At 39.3% G+C, this 24283-nt stretch overlaps 1 protein-coding gene across 1 annotated transcript in view; it reads left to right on the forward strand.

Annotated features, from left to right (window-relative positions):
* Positions 1 to 9501: 9501 nt before the first annotated feature.
* The window catches only part of LIN28B (lin-28 homolog B), a 97155-nt gene continuing 82373 nt past the window's right edge, over positions 9502 to 24283 (forward strand). Inside the window, exons 1-2 of the mRNA XM_032215827.1 lie at positions 9502 to 9664; positions 17616 to 17664. Coding sequence (XP_032071718.1) covers positions 17631 to 17664 — 34 coding nt within the window. The 5' untranslated portion in view covers positions 9502 to 9664; positions 17616 to 17630. The remainder of the gene's footprint in view (positions 9665 to 17615; positions 17665 to 24283) is intronic.

A 24283-nucleotide genomic window follows, 5' to 3' on the forward strand; every position in this document is an offset into this window, starting at 1 on the left:
TCACTCAGATTTCAGCAGCAAAATGAACTCAGCATTTTAAATTCTACGTGCCAGTCCCAGAATCTTACCCAAGCTGAAGTCCTTGCCGATACCAAAGTGCAAGATGTCAGACCAAGAGGCCAGCCTTCAAATTAGGAAAATCTGATTTAGATTAACTTCACTTACGTTAAGCAGCTTGAACTTGTTAACTCTTCCTTCTAATAAGCCTTTTACATTACTGCTATTGCAGATACTAGCTTTTATTGCAGCATTCAGAGTTCTTTTTATAATGTTTTAATGGCTGAATTTATGCTTAATATAGTTTCAAGTATAAGTATAATCCTTATTGTCATTGTACTTAAATACAACAAAATTGGTTCAAGTACATTTTAGCTGAGTAAAGAGACCCTGGTTAAACTGGGTCGATCTGTAACTGGTTTGTACTTGAATAGACCATGAGGAATTTCCAGAGTTGTAAGCTACACTGAGAAATAAAACAAAGACCTCCTTAAAGAAGACAGTTTTGGACAGAACTCAGCAGCACTTTTTCATGTGGCTGTTGACAAAAATAGGATTGCCAACATGATCGCCAATGTCCGATGACGGATATGGCACAAGAAGAAGAAGAAGAAGAAAGGAGACAGTGGTGAGACAATTGCATAGATGTTCCTGTGAAGTTACCAGGTTTTGAACTTACTCAAGAGCTTCTTTATCTTTTAAGTTAATGTTGCCACAGCCTAACAGTGTTCTGTATCACCTTGGCCCCAATAAAGACTCTTTATCTTCCCATCCAATTTTGCTTGTTTAGACATGGACTCAAGATCAGTCATATTTTATTTTATCCTTCTCTCTCTCTCTCTCTTTCTTCTAACTTGCCCAAAGAAAGTTTCAAAACCTTGCAGTGATTTTGTATAACGTCGGTTGGCATAACAAAATTATTGACTCCAAAGATTTTGGATGTTGTTGTTTAATCAGCCATATAGCTCCTTTTGCTTTTAATGTTTCCATATTCTATACACTTAATAAAGTGGCATAGCATGGATTTATTTGTTCTTCCAATTTTTGGTTTTCATTTCTTTTTTTAAAAATGCTCTATAATATTGCAGCCAATACTACAGACCATGACCATCTGAAAAATACAAGTTTGTGCCTTTCTCCTTTTTTTGCTTAGTCTACTGATTTTTTGTTTTAAAAGCAATTGAAATACAATCAATACAATTTCACAATGATGTCAATGGGACCTTTGCATGCAATTAACTATTCAGCTGGACTGTGTTCACATTGGTGAATACTGGTAATTACAATTCTGCTACACTGAAAGTCATGGGAGTGCAAAAAAAAATTTTTTGTGAGAGCCAAGAGAATCACTCTGAAAGTCCTTAAGTCCACAGACTAAAATTATTTATTTAGATAAACATTAGAATGCTAACTGTATTAATTGCTATGCTAAGTGGTAGTGCACTGGTTATGAAATATGTATAATTTCAACATATCAAGTTCCTCTTGAAAACCCCATGATCCACTATAAAACAGTTTTACCTATACTATCCAAGTTTCTGTTAGCAAGTGGATTGTCTCCAGACATTCCATGCTCAGTTATGATTTCTCTCACTACAAATTCATATAGGTTCAGGCATGAGCATCTTTCATAACTCTTGTAAATTTTTATATGCATATCATTTGAGTCATAACATAAGGTAAATAAATTATGAACTAGGTGATGACAATGATTAAGAAGAAAGAAAGGATCACTGTTGACTTCCCCACTATGCACAGTGATTCCCAAAATCCCCATAGCTGGAAAATAAAGATCAGGTGTCCTAGCAGAAATTTTATACTGTGGTTAAACATAATTGTCACAATGAAGGTGGACCAAATGTTCAGATGGTCCCTTTCTTTCCCAGTAACTACCTAATCCTCCAATAAAAATTATTGCATTGACTAAAAATTTAAAAAGAAAAAAAATCTTTGTTATGTTTTTATACAGCATTTTATAGTATGTTTTGTATATTGTAATATTTATAAATATTCTATATGTTATATTCTATATTTTATAGGGAAATATATTTTATATTTTTCTATTCCTCATTGCCACATTGGGAAGATGTTTTATAAAGGAATATTGCTTAAAATTGAAAAAGAGGGGGGAAACCATAAAGGACTTAGAATATATGAAGAGAGAAAGATTAGACTTTCTAATCTTAGTTGTGTCTACCTTCTTTATAGAACAATGTACCTTATAGGGAAATGCTTCTCTTAATATCAGTACAGCCTGTTTTCTTTGCTAGATCCCATTTCATAGAAATGAGGGAAAGAAAGAAAAATGTATGTGGGGAAAAGTTTTTTTTTAAGGAATTTTTTTCTGGAAAAAAAGGAGTCTTAGGAAGAAGGTCCTTTTCCAAAAATACCACTATTGTGTTTTTGCTTAATTTAGTTCATGTGCTGGGCTAAGCTCAAGTAGAATTAACACATCATTGTTGATGTGTTAATGTGTTGTGCAAGCTGAGTCACTATGACATGATGGAGTTTAAGATACATTTAATTGTTTAGACATTGCGACTAAACCGCTTCCTTCTTTAGAGTTTTTGTTTTTCAATTTTCCACCCAAGCCTAAAGGCTGTCCTGTTTATGAATTCTGTGTTGTGATTGTTACATCAGGTGTTCTTGTGTATGTATTTAATATTACTATGAATGTATTGGATTCTTCCATGCCCGGAGAGTAGATGAAGTGGAGATTGTGGACATAATGCTTTGAGACTATTATTTGTCAGCAGTGTTGCCATGGACACAAGGGGCATGTCTGTCAGGATTGCTTGATTGTTCCTTTGTTGTTTGAGGCAATCATTTTCATTTTTTGCTGGAAAACTCAGCTAAGCTACACTTATTTTGTATTGATTTAAGATGAATAAGCTTCCTGATTACATTAGTTCCTAACAAGTACATAATTTGCATTTTGTTTATAATTAAATTTTCTTCCCTAAAGACAAATAAAGCAAATACTTCAGACTCCATGAACACAAGCATTCTCCTGGTAACTATTTGCTAAAATGAAGACGTAGTCTTTATGCTAGAAATTAATTTCAGATTTCATAGAGAAGAGGCAATATCACTGAAGCTTTTCCCACCCACTTACCACAAGAGGTCAGTCATGCTATGGTTTCCATTCAAAAAAAAAAATCTACAAGGAATAATTTTAGAAATTAGGTTTCTTGTTTTGTATTAGTATTACAGATTAGAAGTGTTGGATGATGCCAAAAGTATTTTTTAAAATTCAGTTTGAAATGAATAAATAAGCAGGAGAACCAGATTCAACCCCATTGAGTTATACAGATAGTCCTCGACTTACAACATTTCATTTAGTGATAAAGTTACTTAAAATGCACTGAAAAAAGGGATTTACCGCTGTTTTTCACACTTTCAACCATTGCAGCATCCCCATGGTCACGTGATCAAAATTCAGATGCTTGGCAGCAGTTGCAATAACCCAGGATCATATAATCACCTTTAATGACCTTCTGACACACAAAGTCAATGGGGAAGTCAGTTCACTTTACAACCATGTTACTAACTTAACAACTGTCAGGTTCCGAAGGGTTAATGAAACCAGACAAACACAGAAATGGTTTGTAAATGCAGTTTGTATTCTTCCTTCGGCATGTACTGACCAACAAAGCACTAAGGCAATGAATATATTGTCAGAGCTGCCCCCCTGTGCTTCCCATCACCTTTTATAGCTACATTGGTAATTAAGATAAACCGCACGCACACCCATCACCTTGTGACCCAGAGCAAAACCACCCGGCAATTAATCATGGATTGTTAGCAGGAGTTTCTTCAGCTTGTGGAGGTGGGACAGTAAGTCTTGGCAGCTGGCCCAGTCTTCTCCCCTGAATGGCAGCTCCAGGCCTCTGGGCTGGCCGGAGCTGACAACAACTGCAGTAATTCACTTAACAACTGTGGCAAGAAAAGCCACAAAATGGGTCAAAATTCCATTAACAATTGTCTCACTTAGCCACAGAAATAATGGGCTCAATTATAGTCATAAGTCGAGGACTGCATGCATCTGGGTAAATACATGTACATTTCTTCTTGTGGATTCCATAATTTGTTATTTAGATGTGTATACCTTCAAACTTTAGATGTGTATTCCTACCAGAATTTTGTCAGTTTTGCTTTTCCTGATGACCCAGAATTTTTTTTAATGCTGGAAATTGATTTTTCTGGTAAGATTCCCACCATACGTGTGTGTGTGTGTATGTGTGTGTGTGTGTGTATGTGTGTATATGTGTGTGTGTAGATAGATAGATAGATAGATAGATAGATAGATAGATAGATAGATATACAGATACAGATACACACACAAACACACACACAGACACACACACCTAGCTGGAATATAGAAAGCAAATAGTTGTAGAATTAAATGCTATGCTTACTGGGTATTTCTGAGTATCTCATCCAATCTTTTTGAGCTCAGAAATGGAGGAGGATGAGAGCTTTTTATAGATCATTTCTTAATTGCTAGAATGCTGCTACAAACTAGACTTGTAAAAACTAGTAAAAATGGAACATTTAAACTAGGAAAAATGAAACATCTCAAAAGGAGGCAATGGCAAACTCTTTTCATGTACATCACCAGGAATCAAATGATATTAGATTGACTTCATGGAATTCCTCCTGAGTTGACATATATAACATTATCCTCTCCAATTTTTCCCTACAACAGACCTGGAGGGTAGGCTTGCTCAAAGTGACCTGATGAATTTTCATGGCTAAAATTGGGCTCCAACCTGGATCTCTACAGGTTCTAGCCCAGCCCCATTTTATTAACTTCTCACATTTATGTGGCCACCCACCTCATAAAAAGTGACTCTAGGTGGTGTAAAACAATCAAACCATGAACTGCTACTCCTCACTAACTTGAAAAAGCATTTATGCTTGACCCCTCAGTATTAGTTATCTGACCCTCTCCCACCAAGGTATATTGGATGGCATTCTTATCACTTCCAGATAGAATAGCAACTATTACAACAGGATGGGGGGAAGCGGGGGAATTGTCTGGATTATATTTCAACACATTGATCTGTATTGATCTTTGATCAATACACATTGATCTTTCTTAGCAACATTCTAATGTAGTGTTTTTCAACCTTGGCAATATTCAGATGGGTGGACTTCAACATCCAAATTCCCCAACCAGCTGACTGGGAAATTCTGGCAGTTGAAGTCCATCCATCTGAAAGCTTCCAAGGGTGAGAAACACTGCATTAGAGAGATTGAGGCTAAGGCAGATAGGCCTTTGCTGTTAATACAGATAATAGAGACTGTAAAAATGTCTGGGAATAGGGCAGTGCTATCATAGTGTGTTCAGCTGTGTTCCTTTGTTAGCTATTTGGTTCTTAAGTGTCTCCTTTTCTTTCTCCATTATTTTATTCTTTCTTTTTTGCAGGGAAAGTGGAAGAAAGCAATTATTTCACAGGAGCAAGACACCAATTGGTCAGCAGTAAGAAAAAAAAAAATCTGCATCCAAATGTAGCCACTGACTTTAATTTATCTTTACACAAGAAGAAAGTGCTTTATGACTGCACTCCTAAGCACATTTATCATGTGCAGTGAAGTTTATGTACAAAGGAGCAAGTAGTAATTATTCAATTATGCAGTGAAATGGTATAGACCAGAGGTGGGATTCACAGTTCCACACAAAACCGCGGTAGACTAAAGCGCGTGTGACTAAAGCGCGGTGACAAAACCGCACCGTCAAAACCGCGCGAGAACAGCGCGCCGACAACAGCGCGCTGTAACATAACCCTAAAAATAACCCTAAACCTAACCTTAAACCTAACGCTAAACCTACCCTAAACCTAACCCTAACCCTAACCCTAAACCTTACCTTAAGTTAAATCGCGCTTCTGTCAGCGCGCTGTTGTCGGCGCGCTGTTGTCGGCGCGCTTTTGACATCGCGGTTTTAGCGCCACGATGTCGGCACGCTTTTGACGTTCGCGGTTATGTCGTGCCACGGGGATTCACTTACCTTCCCTACCGGTTCGCAAATGTGAGCACGTGCACATTCACTTCACTCAAACATGCCTCGTCTGCACATGCACACCGCCTTCTGCCCATGTGCAGTGCTCACACATTACATAGAGGTGGGTGGCCACTACTACTAGTTCGCCCAAACTGGAGAGAATCGTCTGAATACCACCTCTGCTATAGACACTATATAGGTTTATGACATGAACAAGGACAAACTCTTTCTGACTATGGATAATGTGTACTTTTGTAGATTTTTCTCCTTATGTGCCTATACATTCTGTTAGAGGCTTAGCATGAATATCCCAGTGTATTAGCAATAGAAGCATTTATGCATGAATAGCTTTAGTGCTTCATGTTAAGGAAAGATAACATAGATGCATCAGTTGGTGGGTTGGATTAAAACTGTACAGTCCACAAAAGTGTTGGTTGCTGTTTAAAGGGAATGCTTTGGACACATCCTGAGAACCAGTTTAATCTGCTTTCTTCCTGTCTGGGAGGTGATCCAAAAGTATGTCAGCATTATTTACTCTGTCTGCATAGCCAGCCTCCACTGTATTCTGTCACATTAATGAGGGCAATGAGTGGTGCTGCCCTCGCAGTTTATTGCAGGACAAACCAAGGCACAGTGGTTGGTGGATTTCCTGCCGGCAGGAATTCTTCCACACATCACCACAAATCTGGAGGAAAAAGCAAATTTTGATTGAAAGCTTCATTCTATCCTTTGGCTCCTTAAAATGATAATATGTCTATTTTATGCAATAGCTGTACTGTCTAAGTCAAAGCTAGCGTAGGTATCTTCCACTTATGACTACAATCGAGCCCAAAATTGCTGTTGCTAAATGTAACGTTCCCGTGGTTCGTCCATGAAGCCAATGTGGAGAAAAGACAGGACACGACCTTTCTCGGGATGGAGCGACCCAGATTGGGGGTCTGAGAGCCCCTTTTATTGAGATAGGACAAAGGCAGGAGGAGCAATAGCATGTGGTTAAAAACAGCCTGTAAAAGTACAATTTCTAATCTACTGCTCAGGGAAGTTCTGTCTATATATGGTCAAATCCTGGGCGTCATTGGTAGGGCACATCTCAGGATGTTATGTTATGAACTATCAGGATGTTATGGAGTTTTAGGAGTTTGTTTTCTCCTGTGTGGTTCAGCGTGGCTCTGCATGCCTGGGATGAACTGGGCCATGGGTGTCCCACACCTACACAAGGAACTATATTACAACAGCTAAACAAAACAGTTGTTAAATGAGTCTTGCCCCATTTTATGACTTTTCTTGCCACAGTTGTTAAGTGAATCGCTGCAGTTGTTAAGTTAGTAACACGGTTTTTAAGTGAATCTGGCTTCCTTGTTGACTTTGCTTAGCAGAAGATCGCAAAAGGTGACCACACAGCCTTGGGACACTGTAACTGTCATAAATATGAATCATTTGCCAAGAGTCTGAATTTTGATTGTGTTTCCATGGGGATGCTGCAACAGTTGTGAGTGTGAAAAATGGCAATGTCACTTTTTTCCAGTACCATTGAAACTTCAGTCACTAAACGAATGGTTGTAAGTCAAGGACTACCTGTACAATATTTTCAGTTCTACTCAGAAACCTATTGCCAACTAAGTGGACAAGGCTCCTTCAGCTGCTAGTTCAGCCATTTGTATATAAGATCCATGGTCTTCCTGGGTTATTAAAGTTGTGCAGGGAAGACATGGAATTAAATCTGGGCAGTAGTTAACTTAGTAAAAAAAAGGATACAGTTTCACCAGCTCTTAAAGAGATGGTGATTGTTCTTCAAAGGAATATTGTTCAACCGAACCAAGCTTGGCAATATTCACCCAACTTTCAGATTTCCTTTCTTAGAGAAGATTGTGTAGAAAGTAGATAAGGCTAGACTTAGGATGAAGGTCCTCTGCAGCTCCCTCTTTCAATCGGGGTTCAGGCCAGGGTTTGGGACTCAGATGGCATTGATCAGAGTTATAAATGACCTCTGGCGACAGTGGGATGGCAGTAGTGTATCCATCCTTCTTGATCTCTCAGCAGCCTTTGATCATGGCATTTTTCTGAGCCGGCTCCAAGACTTGGGATATGGGGATGGATGGCACCATGTTGTGCTGGTTTTCCTGCTTCTATAGCGCTGATTTTCAGTTGGTGTCGATAGAATAGGGAAAGATCCAGATTGTGGTTTCTACTTTATGGAATGTCTCTCGGAGCAGTTCTCCCTCCCCTCCTATTTAGCATCTGAATGGCACCATTGGGTCAGGTGATCTGTTGGACCTGAGTGAGATATCATCAATATGTGGATGACACCCAGCATTATATCTCTACTTCAGGCCCCTTAAGAGATGTTGTGGATGTTTCTATCTCAGTGTCTGGAGGTTATTCTGAATGGGGCAAAACAGGCTCCGATTCAATCCTAGCAAGCCAAAGTGGCTGTGGGTATTTAGATCTTGAAGACAAGCCCATGCCTTAACCAAGTAGTTTCCCTTTGGAAATTAAAACGGCCCCAATCCAGTTGGCCTTTTACAAAGCTTTAAAAAATTATCTGTGTACCCACAGATACTTGGAATGCATCCGTGAAGACCAATGGCTGGCAGGCATGTGCATATTTGCATGGAAACCAGAAGAACAGATGGCCAATGCACATATGCACCCCTGCCAGCTGGTCTTTGAGTTTCAGGGGCCTCGGCACTGATGCACGTGCATGCACGGGTGTGAACACACACACACACACACCCCTTCCAGTTTGGGGACTCTGTGCCAAAAAGGTTCACCATCACTGCCCTACACCATTTCTGACAAATGGCAAGCCAGTCTCTTCTTGAAAGCTTCCAGTGATGAATCTCCCATAACTTTTGAAGGCAAGCTGTTCCATTGGTTGATTATTCTCACATGTTGTACAATTTACTCGGCGAAGCATAGTTAGTTAGACGACGGAGATTTCAGTCAAGGTGTGGCTATCTGCACAGAAATCGTCGCATTTAACCATACCGATCCCTAGGCTAAGACAAAATTGCGGGTCCAACCACAACAATTGCCTGTAACTGTTGTGGGGCGTGCTGCTGCAGCCAGAAGACCGGGGAGAGGGGCGGCGAAGGCGTGCGTTATTTCTCTGCCGTGGAAGTGGGGGAGGATATCCAAATTCACTGGAGTTTGTTCTATCACCTCCACCTTCTGGATTCCCGCATGATAGACCGACGGGGTTTGCGCGCTCCGTACTCTAGAGGCTCACGCTTCGGTACGCGGGGCGAACACGAGCCGGCGGCAAGCCCTCCGCAGGGTTAAAAAGCAGCCTTGGAGGAGGCGTGGTCTGGGAGAAAAAAAGGGGAAAAAAGAAGCCGAGAAGATGCGGGGAGAATTCCGGCCAAGCAGCCGGCATCGGAGGAGGCCTCTTTCCCGGCCGGGACCAGCGTGGCGTGCGGGCGAGGGACTTTTTTAAGCAGGTGTTGCTGAAGCGGGTGGCTGGCCTGCCTGCAAGCGCCCCCGGGGCTCTGCTCAAGCCGAGTTCAAGCTTCCCCGGCCAGCGAAGCCTTCCCCCACCCTCTTATCTGCCCATCCTTCCGCCCACCGCCGCCGCCCCCTTCTCTCCTCTACGGTATTTCTGCTCCCTTTCTGGAGAGCCCCGAGCCTGCTCGGCCTTGGAGTGACCATGGCGCGCGTGAGGTAAGCAAAGCCTTTCCCGCGGCCCAAGGGAGGAGCCCGGGGCGGGAGGGGAGGGCGGTCAAAGCGTGCTGCTGCAGCTAGAAGACCCAGGCAGAGGGGCCGAAAGGCGTGTGCTGCTTTTCTGGCAAAAGGGGTGGGGGGGACAGAGAAAATTGCCGGTGGTCTACTTCCGGGGGTGCACCTTTATTTCCCTCCCTCCTGCTGAAAGCCGACGGCCGAGTCTCTCTCTTTTGCTCGCCTTTCACAGCGACGAAGTTTTCCTTCTCCAGCCTTTTTCTTTTTTTTAAGCCGAGCATTTTAGGTTTTTTTTTTAAAGGCGTTGCGCCAAGGTTGAAACCGATCGGCCCTTCCTTCCGCAGTGCGGCCGCCAAGGGGCGCCGTGCCAGTCCCTCTCGTTCGTTCCTTTTTTCCTTCGCCTTCTCCGCCTTGATCCGCGTGTGCAGTTTCTGCTTAACGTGTGAAAAGCCGGCGGAGGGCTAAAGCTACCGGGATGGGAAGGGTGGGCATGGGGGAAGGAGGGAGAGGAGGGCGTTCAGGAAAGGCCACCCAAAACTTGGAGGCAAGATTGCGAGGAAACTGGAGCTTAAAGGGTCACGTACGTGGGAAACCCCGAGGCGAGAAGTGGAGGGACGCATAGTTTACATTATTTGCTATACGAAGGCGCGAGGCTTGTACTGATGGTCGAGTGCAAGGGATGGAGTCAGTCTTTCGTTAAAGAGATTGTTACTTAAAATAAAATGCGCCTCCTTTGGGTTTCTAGGGGGGAAGAATGGGAAGGAGAAGCCTATCATTGTTTATGATCTTGTGTATAAATCGGGGTCCTCTGAATGGGATTTTAAAACGTAAGTAATGGGACGCCATCTTGGACTATTTCATGCATTAGAAAATGAACTCAAGAGATCTTGCTTGCTGCTTCTTAATTTTTTTGCTCTTTCCCCCTCTTCAAGACATTACTTTTTTTTTTAATTGCTCCCAAAGTTGCTATGCAGACCGTGGTTTGTTTCATGCAGGTTATTTTGTAATAATACTATGTAGCGAGAAGTAATTCTTTGCTAAACAATGTATCTTGGATGTTTTGCAATGAAAGGGAAAAAATAAAGCACCTTAAGCATATATTGTAAACTCTGTCGTCTCTTTTATAATAATGACAGCAATCTACTTAGATTAATTAGACAGAAGTATCACCACAAGGTTCTAAAAACAATAGTATGGTGGGATTCTGTGTATAATTTCCTTTAAATAGATAATGTTTTCCTAGTTTACTGCACAGATAAATTCAAATTTATCCTGGAACACATTGTAGTGCATCAGTAGTTGACTTGGTGTCTTTTTAGTTGTGAATTTCCCATAATAGTACTATTTTTATTTCTGGCCAATAAATTATTATAGGCAATAACTATATAATATAACCTCAAAAAACAGAATGAAGCCAGAAGTGAAGTATTATCTTAAAGATAGTTTGGCTAACGATGTGCGAGACGTTAGCCATAGAACATCCAGTATAGAGATATATTCTAAGGATCAATATATTCAGTTAAAATAATGGCCACATGCTATTGCTTAAAGCAAAAATGCTTAATGCAAAAAATATTGGCACTCTGATAACTATCAAATATCATTTTTGCCAAACATATTATTTACTATAAATACTATTAGAAAAACTACACATATATGAAAATAAGTTCCATTGTCTAATCATCCGAAATGCTTTAAAAAAAATTCTTTCCCCTGGAATACCAAATTATGGCTTTAGTGTAGGGCAGGATTTATTAAATAAAAAGGCAGGTTTTTCCTACAAAATTTAATAAATGAATAAATATAATAAATAAAAATTATCATAATTCAGCCAAGGCTACATATGAAAACATCTGGTCATTTATAAACTGGATCTCAAAACGCAATGTTCAGAATCCTTTTTTAAAATCATTATATTTTGAAATATGTCTAAGTATAAACTGGAGGAATAAGGAAGAACAATAATCCTTGTCAAAATCTACAATTCATTATTTAGATACTGATACAAATTTCAATGCTACCTCCCAGTCAGAAAAATTACTTGAACAGAAAAATAAATTGTAAATATTAACAGCAATATTTTTTGTTATTTTATTCTAAATTATGTTATATTCCTTACTTTTAAAATTGCCTTAAAATAAATTATTTTGATAGCTTTGATGTATACCAGAGGAACGTGTTACTTACATCATTTATTTAAGATTAGAATATAGCTTCTGAAGTTATTTCATTTCAAAGCTTACTGTCACAAACACTAAATGGAAGAAGTGACGGCTATATTATAACTTTTCAAATAAATTCAGTGTTACAGTTTAGCTTTGCTTTATTCATAATTGCAGAGATATAGAAGCATATGTATTTGCATAATATCCCCTCCTTATGACAGGATGCTGTATCTATGAAGTCGCTGGCCAAAGTGCTGAAGCAAGACAGCCATCTTGATCATTATTATGTCCAAGTGAAAACATTCTAAACTTCAGAAATATTTATTTTCCACTTAATTCCCTTTTTTATTTTTACATTTTCAACATTGTTTCGTTTTTGTAAAAGGCAGATTTAGGTGCATGCCACATCATATCTTGTACCTTGATGTTGAACAAAGTGCTCAAATCTCTTCTGATTATAAATTAACTTGCAGAAACTGAAAGATTAAATTTATTTTGATACATCCAACCTAAATCCTCCTGTGAAAATAAACTTTAGGCATGAACAACAACTTTTTGGATGCTGAGGTTTTGAAAGGCATCATGAAAGTCGATGTTGAGACTTCTAACCAAGGGTAAAGCATAACACCTATATTGAAGTTTCAGGCAAATCACATATGAAATAATATTGAAGAACTTAAAACATGCATGAGTAATTTTGTTTAATGGTGTTAATTACATTTTAACTGTTTTAACAAAAAAGTTCTTTGAAAGCAGCTCTGTACTAGATCACTTTAATTTCCTACTTTGGTTTTGACATCTTGTTTCTAAAAATAGAATAAATTGATACTTGAATTTTTGGATTTTCAGATTAAAAGCAAAATGTGACAAACTGGAATAAAATCATACAGCCTATCATAAAGCAATTTTATTTTTTTCCAAAACAAATTTGCAAAACCGTAATCTATAAGTTTTAATGAAGAAAAATGTTATATAATTTATAAAGGAGCCCAATAAATGTAGCTATATCTTTTCTTAAGTATTAAGAAAGTTCCTAAGTATTAATATGCGATATAAAATTCAGTTTATCATTTAAAGAAATGAATACTTAGATATATAATTTTTTAAATGTTATTGACTATTGTTACAATTTTTTAAAATATGTTTAGCATAGAATCTCCCAATTTATAAAATCAAAGGTAGAAATTCAATTCTCAAAAACTGACCCAGATTCAAAATCACACAAATGTAATCTTCCAAAATAAATCTATAAATTGTTAAGTACTGCATATTTTGTTTTGCTATAGTAGATCAAACTTGCATGCCTCTGAAAGCTAATATTTTCCTTCAATCCCCAAAAAAAGTTGCAAACATTAATGGTTTGCAATCTGTCATTCTGTGCCATATATTAGTTTTTAAGTTAATTACATCTGAAAAAGTGCTATCATTTAATTTCCAGAAATGAAGTTTTACCCACAATTTCTTTATAGATCTGTATGAAAATATTTTTAATTCTTCAACTGCTTCATTAACTCAGAAAAAAATCATTATATGAGGTATGATCTTTTAAACTAACATTTTGGAGAGTGCAAAAACCAAATTTTACTTGCTTGCAGAGAATGAATAACATAACATTGTGTACCTAATTATAATGTTTCGTTTTATATGAGTAGATAGAATTAAAGCCAAGAATCCTGCATTTGTACAGTATTATTATCTTTACATAAGCGTCATCACTATAACTAAAATATTATTACTGACTATGAATTTGGGACTAATTTTCTCTTTAATAAAATATTAATGCTTGAAACACTAGATGAATACAAATATTCTGTGGGATTGTTTTTGTAACAGTGAAAATGTAGGATAAATAAACTTCATGCAATTTAACTTAAGTTTGTGTTTAAAGCCCTTATTTTATATTTCTATTATTTTATTTATATTTCATATTTCTTAACCACCCATCTCCCTCAGAAAGATGCTTAGTAAGAAATGGTGTAACAGAAGTTGGAATTTACTTAAAAATATAATTCCTATCAAAAATGAAATGTCCCCATTCTGATAAAATATAATTAATTTAATGATGTAATTAACCTTTTTGATTCTGCAGTTATTTGTACATTCATTCAGATAAGTGCCTCTGAACTCAGTAGGACATTATACAAATTAAAGCTTTGCTTTAGGTTCTTTTAGGAGACGAACTGAAAAGTCTATTTGCATTTAAACATTTTTTAATGTTCGTGCATACTGCATTTGGGTAGAAATCATATAATTTGACACTGTCTCAAAGGCATTAATATTTTAGACATAGATAATGAAAGACACAGCAATGATTTAGATGTTAGAATAAAAATATACTAACATTAAAATCTAGTCTTAAACTTGGTCATTTTTTCTCTGAATTAAAAGAAAAATGTAGTTACATTTCTTTTAGAAACTGTGAGATAAAAACTTTAAATAGTGGAAAAAATGGAAATAAAGTATTTGATCATTATGTTGAAGTTAAAAGTATGCATTTTTGACTGGAAATAAAGCTTCTCAACTGAGCAGTAGTACTTTGTTAAGGGAATATTCAATGCTTGCATTAACTAAAAACAGAGAACTATACATAGAATAACAAATATGAAGAGAAGCATTGTTTTTAGAAAACATTCTCCTGTCAGAAGTGACATGAATTTCACTGATAATCATCACTTCAATAAAAACACACGTTTGGCCATTATTATGAAAAATTATGGACATTTATTGAAATTAATGGATATGGTGAATTGATATTTTTATCTATCTTAAATTCAAAATATGACTTCATTTGGATTAATCTGCTTTAATGACTTTGATACTTAACAACATAAGAGGTTATCACAGTTCTAACACACACTAAAAGGAAGAAAGTAAAGAAGCATACTGCATTTATTTGAGTAAGTTATACTAAAATTGCAATCTGGCTAAGCAGAATTATATTATAAAATCTATTTCATGAAAAATATTAAGAATGTACATAATTCTTGATATTCCATCTGCTATGCAAATCAAGTTAAATTTGGCATCATTGTGTATTAAATCTTTCATTTAGATAACTGCCTTGAAATGGAAAAAACCCTAAAATATTATTTTATTAATTTTTTTATCATGCTAAAAACAAATTTAAATTTTAGTATTAATATCTGGCAGTTGAGAACAATTCTAGATTAGTTCAGTTAGTTTAGTTTTTTGTTTTGTTTTAAAAATATAGAAATTAGACTGAATTCACTGAAATACATTTCAAATAATCTTAATATTTCACTGTATCTTATAAAATTTTGTTAATTTAAACAATAAAAAGATAATAATTGCTATAATGAAAGACATTTTTAAGTAGGTGACTTTACCATTTTACACAGATGGGGGGAAACTAAACAAACAAAATATTGCTATATTATTTATACAAAGTTTTCAAGTATTAGTGAACCTATATATATTATATATCTTTTATTTTCCCACAATTCTGTTATTTATGTATCATCTCAGTTTAATCTGTGTATGGTGTGTGGCAATTTCACCATGTAATTTCAATAAAGTTGATTTTTATTTAACTGAATTTAAACAGCAATTTTCCATTTGTAATTGATATTTCAGGTCGATAACAAAGCATAATTAAGAGATTAAGGAATTATAATTGGAAATGTAATGGTATTTAAAATATCATATATTTTATATTGCTGAATGAAATGCTAGGACTTGACCCTTCAAACACCTCCAAAACGACTCAAGAATCTTCTAATTTTACAACTGCCTTTTGAGTATTGAAAGAATTTTATAATCAGAATTGTTGTATTTGCATTACCATGCCAGCCAGTGCAATTTGAATTAGCAAAGTCTTTAAACACAACCTTATTTGAAGTTATGCTTTTCTGTTTAATATTATTCTTTAATGAAATAACCAGTGGAATAATGCTGTGCTAAAGACAGTGTACACTTAATAGTGGAATAAAGCAAGTCATATACAGCACTATATGACAACTGCTTTATTTTGTGGAGCAGATAGAAACACATGCACATATCAGTGAAGTACATAGAGAGAGACAAAACACAAATAATATTTAATAAATGCCTTCTGAATATTTTCTTATTTTATTCCCTTTACTATTTATTTACAGTTTACCATACTTCAGCAAAATGATTAATATGTAGGCAGAACATGCTGCATAGTTGGCATTGCCCAATAATACAATCAGGATTTCAACATCATTATTCTTCCTAGTCTGATTATGCCTGTGAAAAAGGGTCAGTGGATTGTGTGGATTGCATTGCAGTTTTTGTTTTCACAAGAGTCCTGTCATCTTTTTCTTCTTCCTCTCACCTTATTTTGCTAGCAATAGTATCAAGGCAGGGTAGTGTAATACCACTCAAACACAGAATAAAACACAGTGCTAGAATGTTCCAAACATTTTTATCTTTTTTTCTAGTAACCTTGGTAGTATCTGCTCTAGGGCAAATTTTATAAATATCTACTATTATTTGGGCAATTTTTGTCTCTTGATGTTTGGCTTCCTTTTATGTATCAAAAGGTAAACTTTAACCTGCCAGATGAAACTGAGCTGTTTCATGGGAAATAGGACCTAGTTTTGAATTATTCAGAACAGAATCTGAGTACTGCATATTTGCTTTGTCAATTATATACAGGGAAGAAATGCTGACCCTTTCAACTGCAAGTTAATTATATTTTTCTTTGTATGTTCTTTTTCTTTAAAAAAAGGAAATACTGATGCCTTGAAGAAAATCATTTTGTAACATTTTCCTTATTGAAATAAAGGAATTCTGTTTCCTTATAACTATTACACCCTTGAAACATATCCCAGTATCATTGTCTGCCTTCTAATGATTAATTTTTTTCTCTTTTGTTTGTATTATTCAAGTTCAGCTTTGTTAAGTTTGGATGAAAATTTTTTGTTACCATTGTTTAATTCAAGACAGAATTATTGATTTATACATTCAATCTATAATTTATAGAATATAAAGCCTAGTGGAAAGATTTGCAAAATAATTAAACATAGTTTCACACCATCTTCCATTTGCAAAATAACTGAAATAGAAGCAGGTAACAGAGAGACACTTACCAGTGGTTTGTGAATGGCAAAAGTTATTTGCTCAATTATTGATATATTGACATTTCTTAAATATGCAGGGCACAATAGGCAAATAATCCCCATTAAGTAATGGAGTAATAGAATTAACACATTAACTTCACCCAAATATTATTGCTTATAAATCTCAAAAGACAGTTTGAATAGAGATACATGGAAAAATTTATATATTACTTAGGTCACCTGTCTAAAAAGTATGCTCCTATTGCATTTTGTTCATGTTTGACCAAAGTGAATGCAACCCGTGTGTGTGTGTGTGTGTGTGTGTGTGTGTGTGTTGACCGGACTAAAATATTTGTAGCATGGTATGATTAGTATATAATAAATTCAATGATCCAAAAAAGACTTTCAGGTACATCTGCAGTTATTCAGTTATTTTCATTAAAAGGTGAATGCCTTATCCGATGTTGCTTTGATGAGAGAACTTCACCTATTATTAAATTTGTTGGTTGTAATGATTTGCACGATTTGATGTTGGTTTGCATCCCATAAATGGCTATTTAAAGGCAGGTAAGCCGCAACCTGTTAAAAAGTTTATAGGTGACTTCATAGAGTCAAGAGCTGGCATTTTACAGCCTTCTAATGAGTTGTTAAACTAGAGAAGGGGGAATTAAAGAGAGTGCTCTGCTGGAATTAGCATGGTAGTGACTGCAGCTCTCTGATTCCTAGGTCCTTCAGAAGACCATGAAATCCTTCTGGGAAGTTTCTTCAGATCCAGGTTAGTTCTTATTTCACCACACCTCTTATCCATTCTGACTGTGTGCTTGTCTTAACTGTTTGTTATGAAGTTGAAATAGATACAGTAGATGAACCATAGCTTCCCTAAGAAAGAAAGAAAACAAAAATATGATGCCTTAAGATTTTATTGTATCCTTCTTGAATTTTGAAGACATATGAAGCTGAAGATTCTTTCTGTGTAAATGAAGGCTGTAAATTATGTAGCCTGGAATAATAATGGCCTGGAACCTAATCATTGTTCCTGTTTCTGATGATTCCCATTACTGCAAATCTCATTTTCCCCATGCATGTTAATTCTGTTCTAGGGCACTAGAGATCCTGCTAGAACACTACAGTAGTTGATTTTCCTACAAGTCAAATGTTATATTTCTATTTTGAGAAAGGAACTTCAAAAGATTTTCCTGTAAGGCATTTGATATATGTAACGCAACATTAAATGAAACCTCCAGGGTTTTGTTGAACTATGTAAACCCTAAAATGGAACAGTTTTTTTTTATCTAGTGTGCCCTATTCTTTTAAACCAATGGTCACCAACCAATGGTCCATTGACTACTAGTGGTCCGCGAGAAAGTTTTGGTGGTCCGCAGCAAAATTCTTTGCATTTTTTATATTGCACTAAATGCTATTTGTTTTTTTTTTTTTAAAAAATCATATTAATGGTCCATGGGATTTAAAATTATGAATTTAGTGGTCCCTGAGATCCGAAAGGATGGTAACCCGTTTTAAACTATTTAGAGGTATTTGGAGAAGCCATCGAAGCAGTGCAAGTTCCTATATTTATTCAGAAATAAATGTTTATGTCCAGCAGGCTATCTCTCTTATTGATCGTCTCTCTCTTCCCCTCCCCCCAAGATCTGAGCATTTTGATCAAAGTTGAGCTGTCAACTGTTGATGGTCTTGGCTGAAAAAGAACCCATCTTGGAGTTTGAGACTCAGCTGGCTCAGCTGGCTGCGCTTCAGGCTCCAAGGCTGCCCCTTGGTTTAACAGTGGCTGAAGATGAACTTTCCTGCTCCCTGCAATTTGCCCCCTCCCGGACGTGGGAGGAGGGCGGCGAAGTTTCAGTGGCGCATGCGCCCTGAACGTCTGAAGATGTGTGTGTTTCTCCCCCAAGATGTTAAGGGAAGGATGAGGCCCCCCCCAAACCTCGCCCACACAATTAATGAAATACGTTAAAATAAAGTATCGCGTCACTTTGTACGGCGAAATTTAAACACCGTAAAGATAGCCCCTCCCTCTCCATCACCTGGCTCCTTTTCCAGGCGAGATTCTTTTGCTGCTTTTCCTTTACACGTGGACCTCCTTTTCTTCGCACGGAAAGGAACCGGAGCAATGGGTGGGACGGGGATTCTTGCCCGGAGCAAGAATTAAGCTAGAAAGAGTTCTAAGCCTCGTCTCCTTACCCGGGGCAACTCCGCCTGTCTCTATGGGGAGGCGGCCGGAACTGCCCAGACCGTCCTGTCACTGACTTCCCTCGGTCCTCTGATTGCCGCCGCCTCCTGCATACCGGTTCGCAGAACCCGACTTGGTCTCGCACGCCTCTGTTTGTGATTGATTGACTACTAATAGCTGAGAATCTCTACGCCTGGGCTGCCGACTCTTTCAAGGAGACGGCGCCTGGAGAGAAACTTCAGATTTTTCGAAGGTGTTTCCAGGTTTCCCCCTCGCCCCTCCCCGCTTCTCCTCGGCGGGACTGTGAAACGAGTATCCGGCATTTCGCTGAGCCAAGCGCCCCACGAAATCGGTCCGGGACTGCAGCCTGCTTGCCAGCCGCCCCGCGTCTCTCGCTCCCCTCTTTGTCGCAAAGCCACCGGTAGGAAGTGGCCGCCGGACTCCAGCCACCTCTGTCGGCTTCCCTCTAGCTTCCCCAGGGTCCAAACGTCCAGGAGTCCTCCCTCCCTCCTCGCCCCCAGCAACGACGGCTGTAGTTGCCCCTTTGCAAAACACTCGTCGAACTGGGCGAGTTTTCTGGCAAGGGAAGATTTTACGATTTTTTTAAATTAAAAAAAAATTACATTAAATATAGGGTTGGGCGGCACGATCTTTATTCGCTTTCTCCCCTTAACTGCGAGATCCTGAATATATTTGTTGGGCAATAAGTTGCAGGTAATTCGGGGTGAGTTGTGCCGGACTTAAGAATTCTGTTTGCAGAATCCACTGATTTTTTTCTTCCTTGAAGGTTACGAGGCTTCTAAAACGAAGCGTTTCTTCCGGATCCTGTCCTAGAGCAGTGTTTGTCAACCTTGGCAACTTGAAGATGTCCGGACTTCAACTCCCAGAATTCCCCAGGCAGGCTGGGGAATTCTGGGAGTTGAAGTCCGGACATCTTCAAGTTGCCAAGGTTGACAAACACTGTCCTAGAGAATGAATGAAACATGGTTTTCATTTAAAATTTGAGCGATGGTCTTACTCGTTTTTTTCTTTTAATAGCCCGATGAGTAAACATGAATCGTAAATTAAATCCTGCTTTCTTACCTAGATCCAAACATTTAGGCAGGAGGCGGACGTTCCCGTGGTTTTTTGCACCTTTCTTTAACAAGAAACCTCAGTGGGCGGGGGAAAAGGCATCAGCTGATTTACAAAGCACTTTCTCTGCCGCCCTTTCCTGTTCCTTCTCCGGCTTCTCGCGATCCTGAAATTCGTCTTGGCCACGAAGGTACCCCGGCTTTAAGAACGGCGGTCGCTTCTTCCATAATTGGAGCCCCGAGTTTCCACAACGCTGGACGCGCCCACTTACATTCATCCGTGGGCTCTCGCCTACCAAAAAGTTTTGACTTGTCATTCAGTTTCCCCGCACCAACCGATTACGGCTTCTTATTTCGGCTGCCTCCGGGGGGGGGGGGGGCGTCCTAGTGATCATAGCAAGGATACGGCAACACTTTTTCGAAATGAGATTTTAATACCAGTAGTAGCCAAAGAGACGAACAAGAGCCCACGCGTGTAACTTTCAACCTTTGCTGAAACGTCTCGCGGTTTCAATTAACAGAAAGAGGAGTTGTGTGGAACATGATAGGAATCTTTAGAAGATTGGTTCGGCGGGGAGGTCTTAACTAGTTACTATCCAATCGCACGAAATTCGGGGATATAAGCAGGCAAAGACGCTGCCTTCTCTGAATTGTGTGAAGGGACCAAGTCGCACACGGAATTTCAACGCAGTTCCTCGGTATTTATACTAAAGCGGGTGAGAGGGGGAAATGGCTGGCTAGAAGAAATGTCTTTATATCTGCAGGCTACTTCTGCTGACTGCAGGCTGCCAGCAGTATGGCAAATCGAAACTCACCCGACTCAAGGTTGACTCAGCCTTCCATCCTTTGGAGATGGGTATAATGAGGACCAAGATTGTTGGGAGCAATACACTGACTCTGTAAACCGCTTAGAGAGAGCTGCAAAGCACCGTGAAGCGGTATATAAGTCTAAGTGCTATTGCTGAATGCTATCTGTCATACCCGATCCAACAATGGATTGGTGGACGTCCAGTATACGGCAATGTTCGAAACCATGGAAGAGTTACATAGTGCTTTAGTTTAAAAAAACGAAAGCGCCCTGCTTCGGCATCTGTAAGGTCACATGTTCTCCCGAGCCTCGCATTCATTTCGATGGGGTTTCCAAACAATCAGTAGCGTAAGCGGTAGGCGAACGTTGGATGAGGAAGATGATGATTGTGTCTTAAAATATGCCTTTTACTAAGAGCTTTCTTCCCCTCCATTAAAAAAAAAACCCGAAACTGGATATAATTCAGCAAAAACTCTACCGGAACTGCATAATGCATACCAGCCGCGATAGCCAGCAACCATATGAAACGAAGGTTAGCACTAGTGTTAATAAAGTTGGACTTTCTCGTCATGCTTGCATTTTACTTTTGAAATGCACCTTGGTCATTTGTGAAACAGTCGAAAAAATGGTCCTCTCGACGGTGTTCAAGGCGTCTTCTCGGGCCACCGTCCTTAGTGAAGTTGAGTTGCTTGCTTTTTTCTGGATTAGAACCGCTGCCGCTACTCTCCCGTTTCCGAAAAGGCTTTCCAAAGTCCGCAACAAAACACGCAAACGCATCCCACACGCCCGTCCGTAAAAACGACTCTTTTATCAGCAAACACGCTATGAAAACATTACAAATAACTTGAATAACAAAAGGTTTTGTTTGGTGTTCCATATGGATGAGTGAAGACAAAGAGATAAATACAGAGGAGAAGGGGAGGGGTAGAGGTAGAGATTATCCAGAAGAGGCGAAAAAATGTAGACCTGGAGCAGGAATGTAAGGTTTCTCCGAGAGCGCCCCTCCCCACTTTGCTTTCAGTTTCCAATCTATCAAAGATCAGGTATCTATTAAGAGTCTCAGTCATGCGGTTCATGATTGTCCCAAAGGTGCTTCCCCCCTCCCCCCCCAAAGAAGTAACTGGACTTTCTGGTTTTTCTTTGAAGACGTTTTGCTTCTCACCCAAGAAGCTTTTTCTGCTTCCTTATGGGGAAGGTGGCCCGAAGGGGGCTCTGCTGAAGTAAAAGGTACCCGAAAGAGGTCGCAGCGGTACATGGGAACCAACTAGTCTAAGATTCTGCGACGACACCACCACCCCACAACCCCTCTCGTCTGAAGCTCCTGGACCTTGAAGGGTAGAGCCAGGGCAGTGATGTATTAACCATTAGGCAGACTAAGCACTGTCTTAGGGCACAGGTCCAAAGGAGGCACCACAAAGTTGAGAAAGAAAGAAAAAAAACAATGAAGATTTGTACAGTATGTACAAAGGAGGGGGGGGGGCACCAAGATTTGTCAGTGCTTGGGGCAACAGTGAGCCTTAATCCGACACTGAGCCAAGGGCTTCTTCCCCTCCGCGATCATTCTTGCTGCCAGCGCTTCTAGATGACCGTAAAATCCCAGGCAACCGCTAGATGGCAGCCAATAGTTGGAGCTTTCTGTATCTCTTCGTGGCCGTTTAAATGCCCTTCCATCTTAGTACTCCAACTACGCCGATTTCCAAACCACCAACCTACTTCCTACTTCCCAAAACTTCCCCTTGGGACTATTTCGGAACAGCAGGTGCTGCTGTCGCCTTGGGGGGGGGGTATCACAATCGCCCCAAGCGGCAGGGGTGCCTCAGAATCTGGAATCTAGTTGTTGTTGTTGTTTTAATGTAGTAGGGAGGCTTCTCTCCCTTCCCCAATCTTTCCCTGCGCAACCTTCTTGCGCCCTTTGCGGTCACACCAAGACCCGCCGAGCCGCTGTTTCGCAAGTCGAGCTTCGGTGTTTCGCCTGGATTGGTCGAAACAGCGTTTCCCAGACGGCTTTGCCTTGAAAGCAGAACGCAGGGAGTCGACAGAAACGAAACCTTCCTGCGTAGCCGGCTTTTCGAAGGAAGAAAACTTCCTCGTGTCGTTCAGATCCGCAAAGTCAGGGCAGCGCTTTTGAGGTATTGATATTGTCGCCACTTTCCTGCCCGCACCGTTCTGAGTCTGTGGTGAGGAGAGAGACCGTGATGTTTGGCAGGAAATGAATAGATGCGCCGAAAACATCTGACGCTCTTGGTCAGGCCGTTGGCCTCACCTTAATTCTGCTAATACTGGAGGCTTTCAAATTTCAAGGTTGCCGGGCAGTCATTTGAAAACCCGCGGGTTTTTTTTTAAATATGTACAGCCGCCTGCAGCCTGATCTTCCCTAGCGACTCTCCATACTGCAATTGCTTTATGGCATTCCTCCACTTCAAAAACAAAAAAGGTCATTTAAGTCAAGCCTCTGCAAAACCCAATAATATGCTCTGAACCAGTTATCTCTAGAACCGGAGGGAGCTAACAGGGGCTTTCTGCTTTCTGAAGACTTTCACCTACCCCCGTCGATGGCGGCATTGCATTGCTAACGTCCTCCTCCCTCCGTATAAATCCTCATAGACAGGTGTATTAATAGAAGGATGGTTTGCAGGCACGCTTCCAATTTTTGGCCAGCTTTTTCTCCATAGTGAGCGTTCTTTTAAGACTTAAAACAGAAATACTACGACTCGACATTTTGTAAACTTCAGTTGCTAAGGAATGCTGTACTTTGTGTTATGATAAGGATGCTTTTCTCACGTTGTCTCGGGGCTTTTAGAGGTCGAGGGAAAATGTGCACAAAGTCGTGCGCAGAACTTGATTACCACACTAGGTGAATGGACAAGGCAAAACCTCGAAGAGGCACCCAGGCATGCAGCCGCCCCCAACATGAGGAGTCAAACTTTACATGGGGGGGGGGGGTTAAGGCAAATTCTCTCTTCGTTCTCAAAAGATGGAAGGTAAATAATATCAGGCGTGCCTCCTTTCTTCGTTGGGTAAGGTTCAGGCAGCCATGGTTCCTTAAACCGAAAAGAAGCCCAAACTGCCCTAGGTGCAGCAAGAAACAGTCCCGTATTTCGATGGAATACATCCCCCAAAGTATGTTCCATCAGCCGGTTAATTTTTTAGTTCTCCCAAATCCTTTGAAGGCTCTTTATTCTCACTGGCAATAAAGTTTCACCATTACCCCTGGTAATACGAAGACGTTTAGTTAGCCATCTCGGTCCTCTATTTCTGGTAAGTAAAAACGTTTTAGGTTTTTGGTCCCTCATCTTTTTAGATTTTCCTCTTGCTCCTCTCCAGCCTC

This window comes from Thamnophis elegans, chromosome 4, assembly GCF_009769535.1.
Source record: "Thamnophis elegans isolate rThaEle1 chromosome 4, rThaEle1.pri, whole genome shotgun sequence".
Classification (NCBI taxonomy): Eukaryota; Metazoa; Chordata; class Lepidosauria; order Squamata; family Colubridae; genus Thamnophis; species Thamnophis elegans.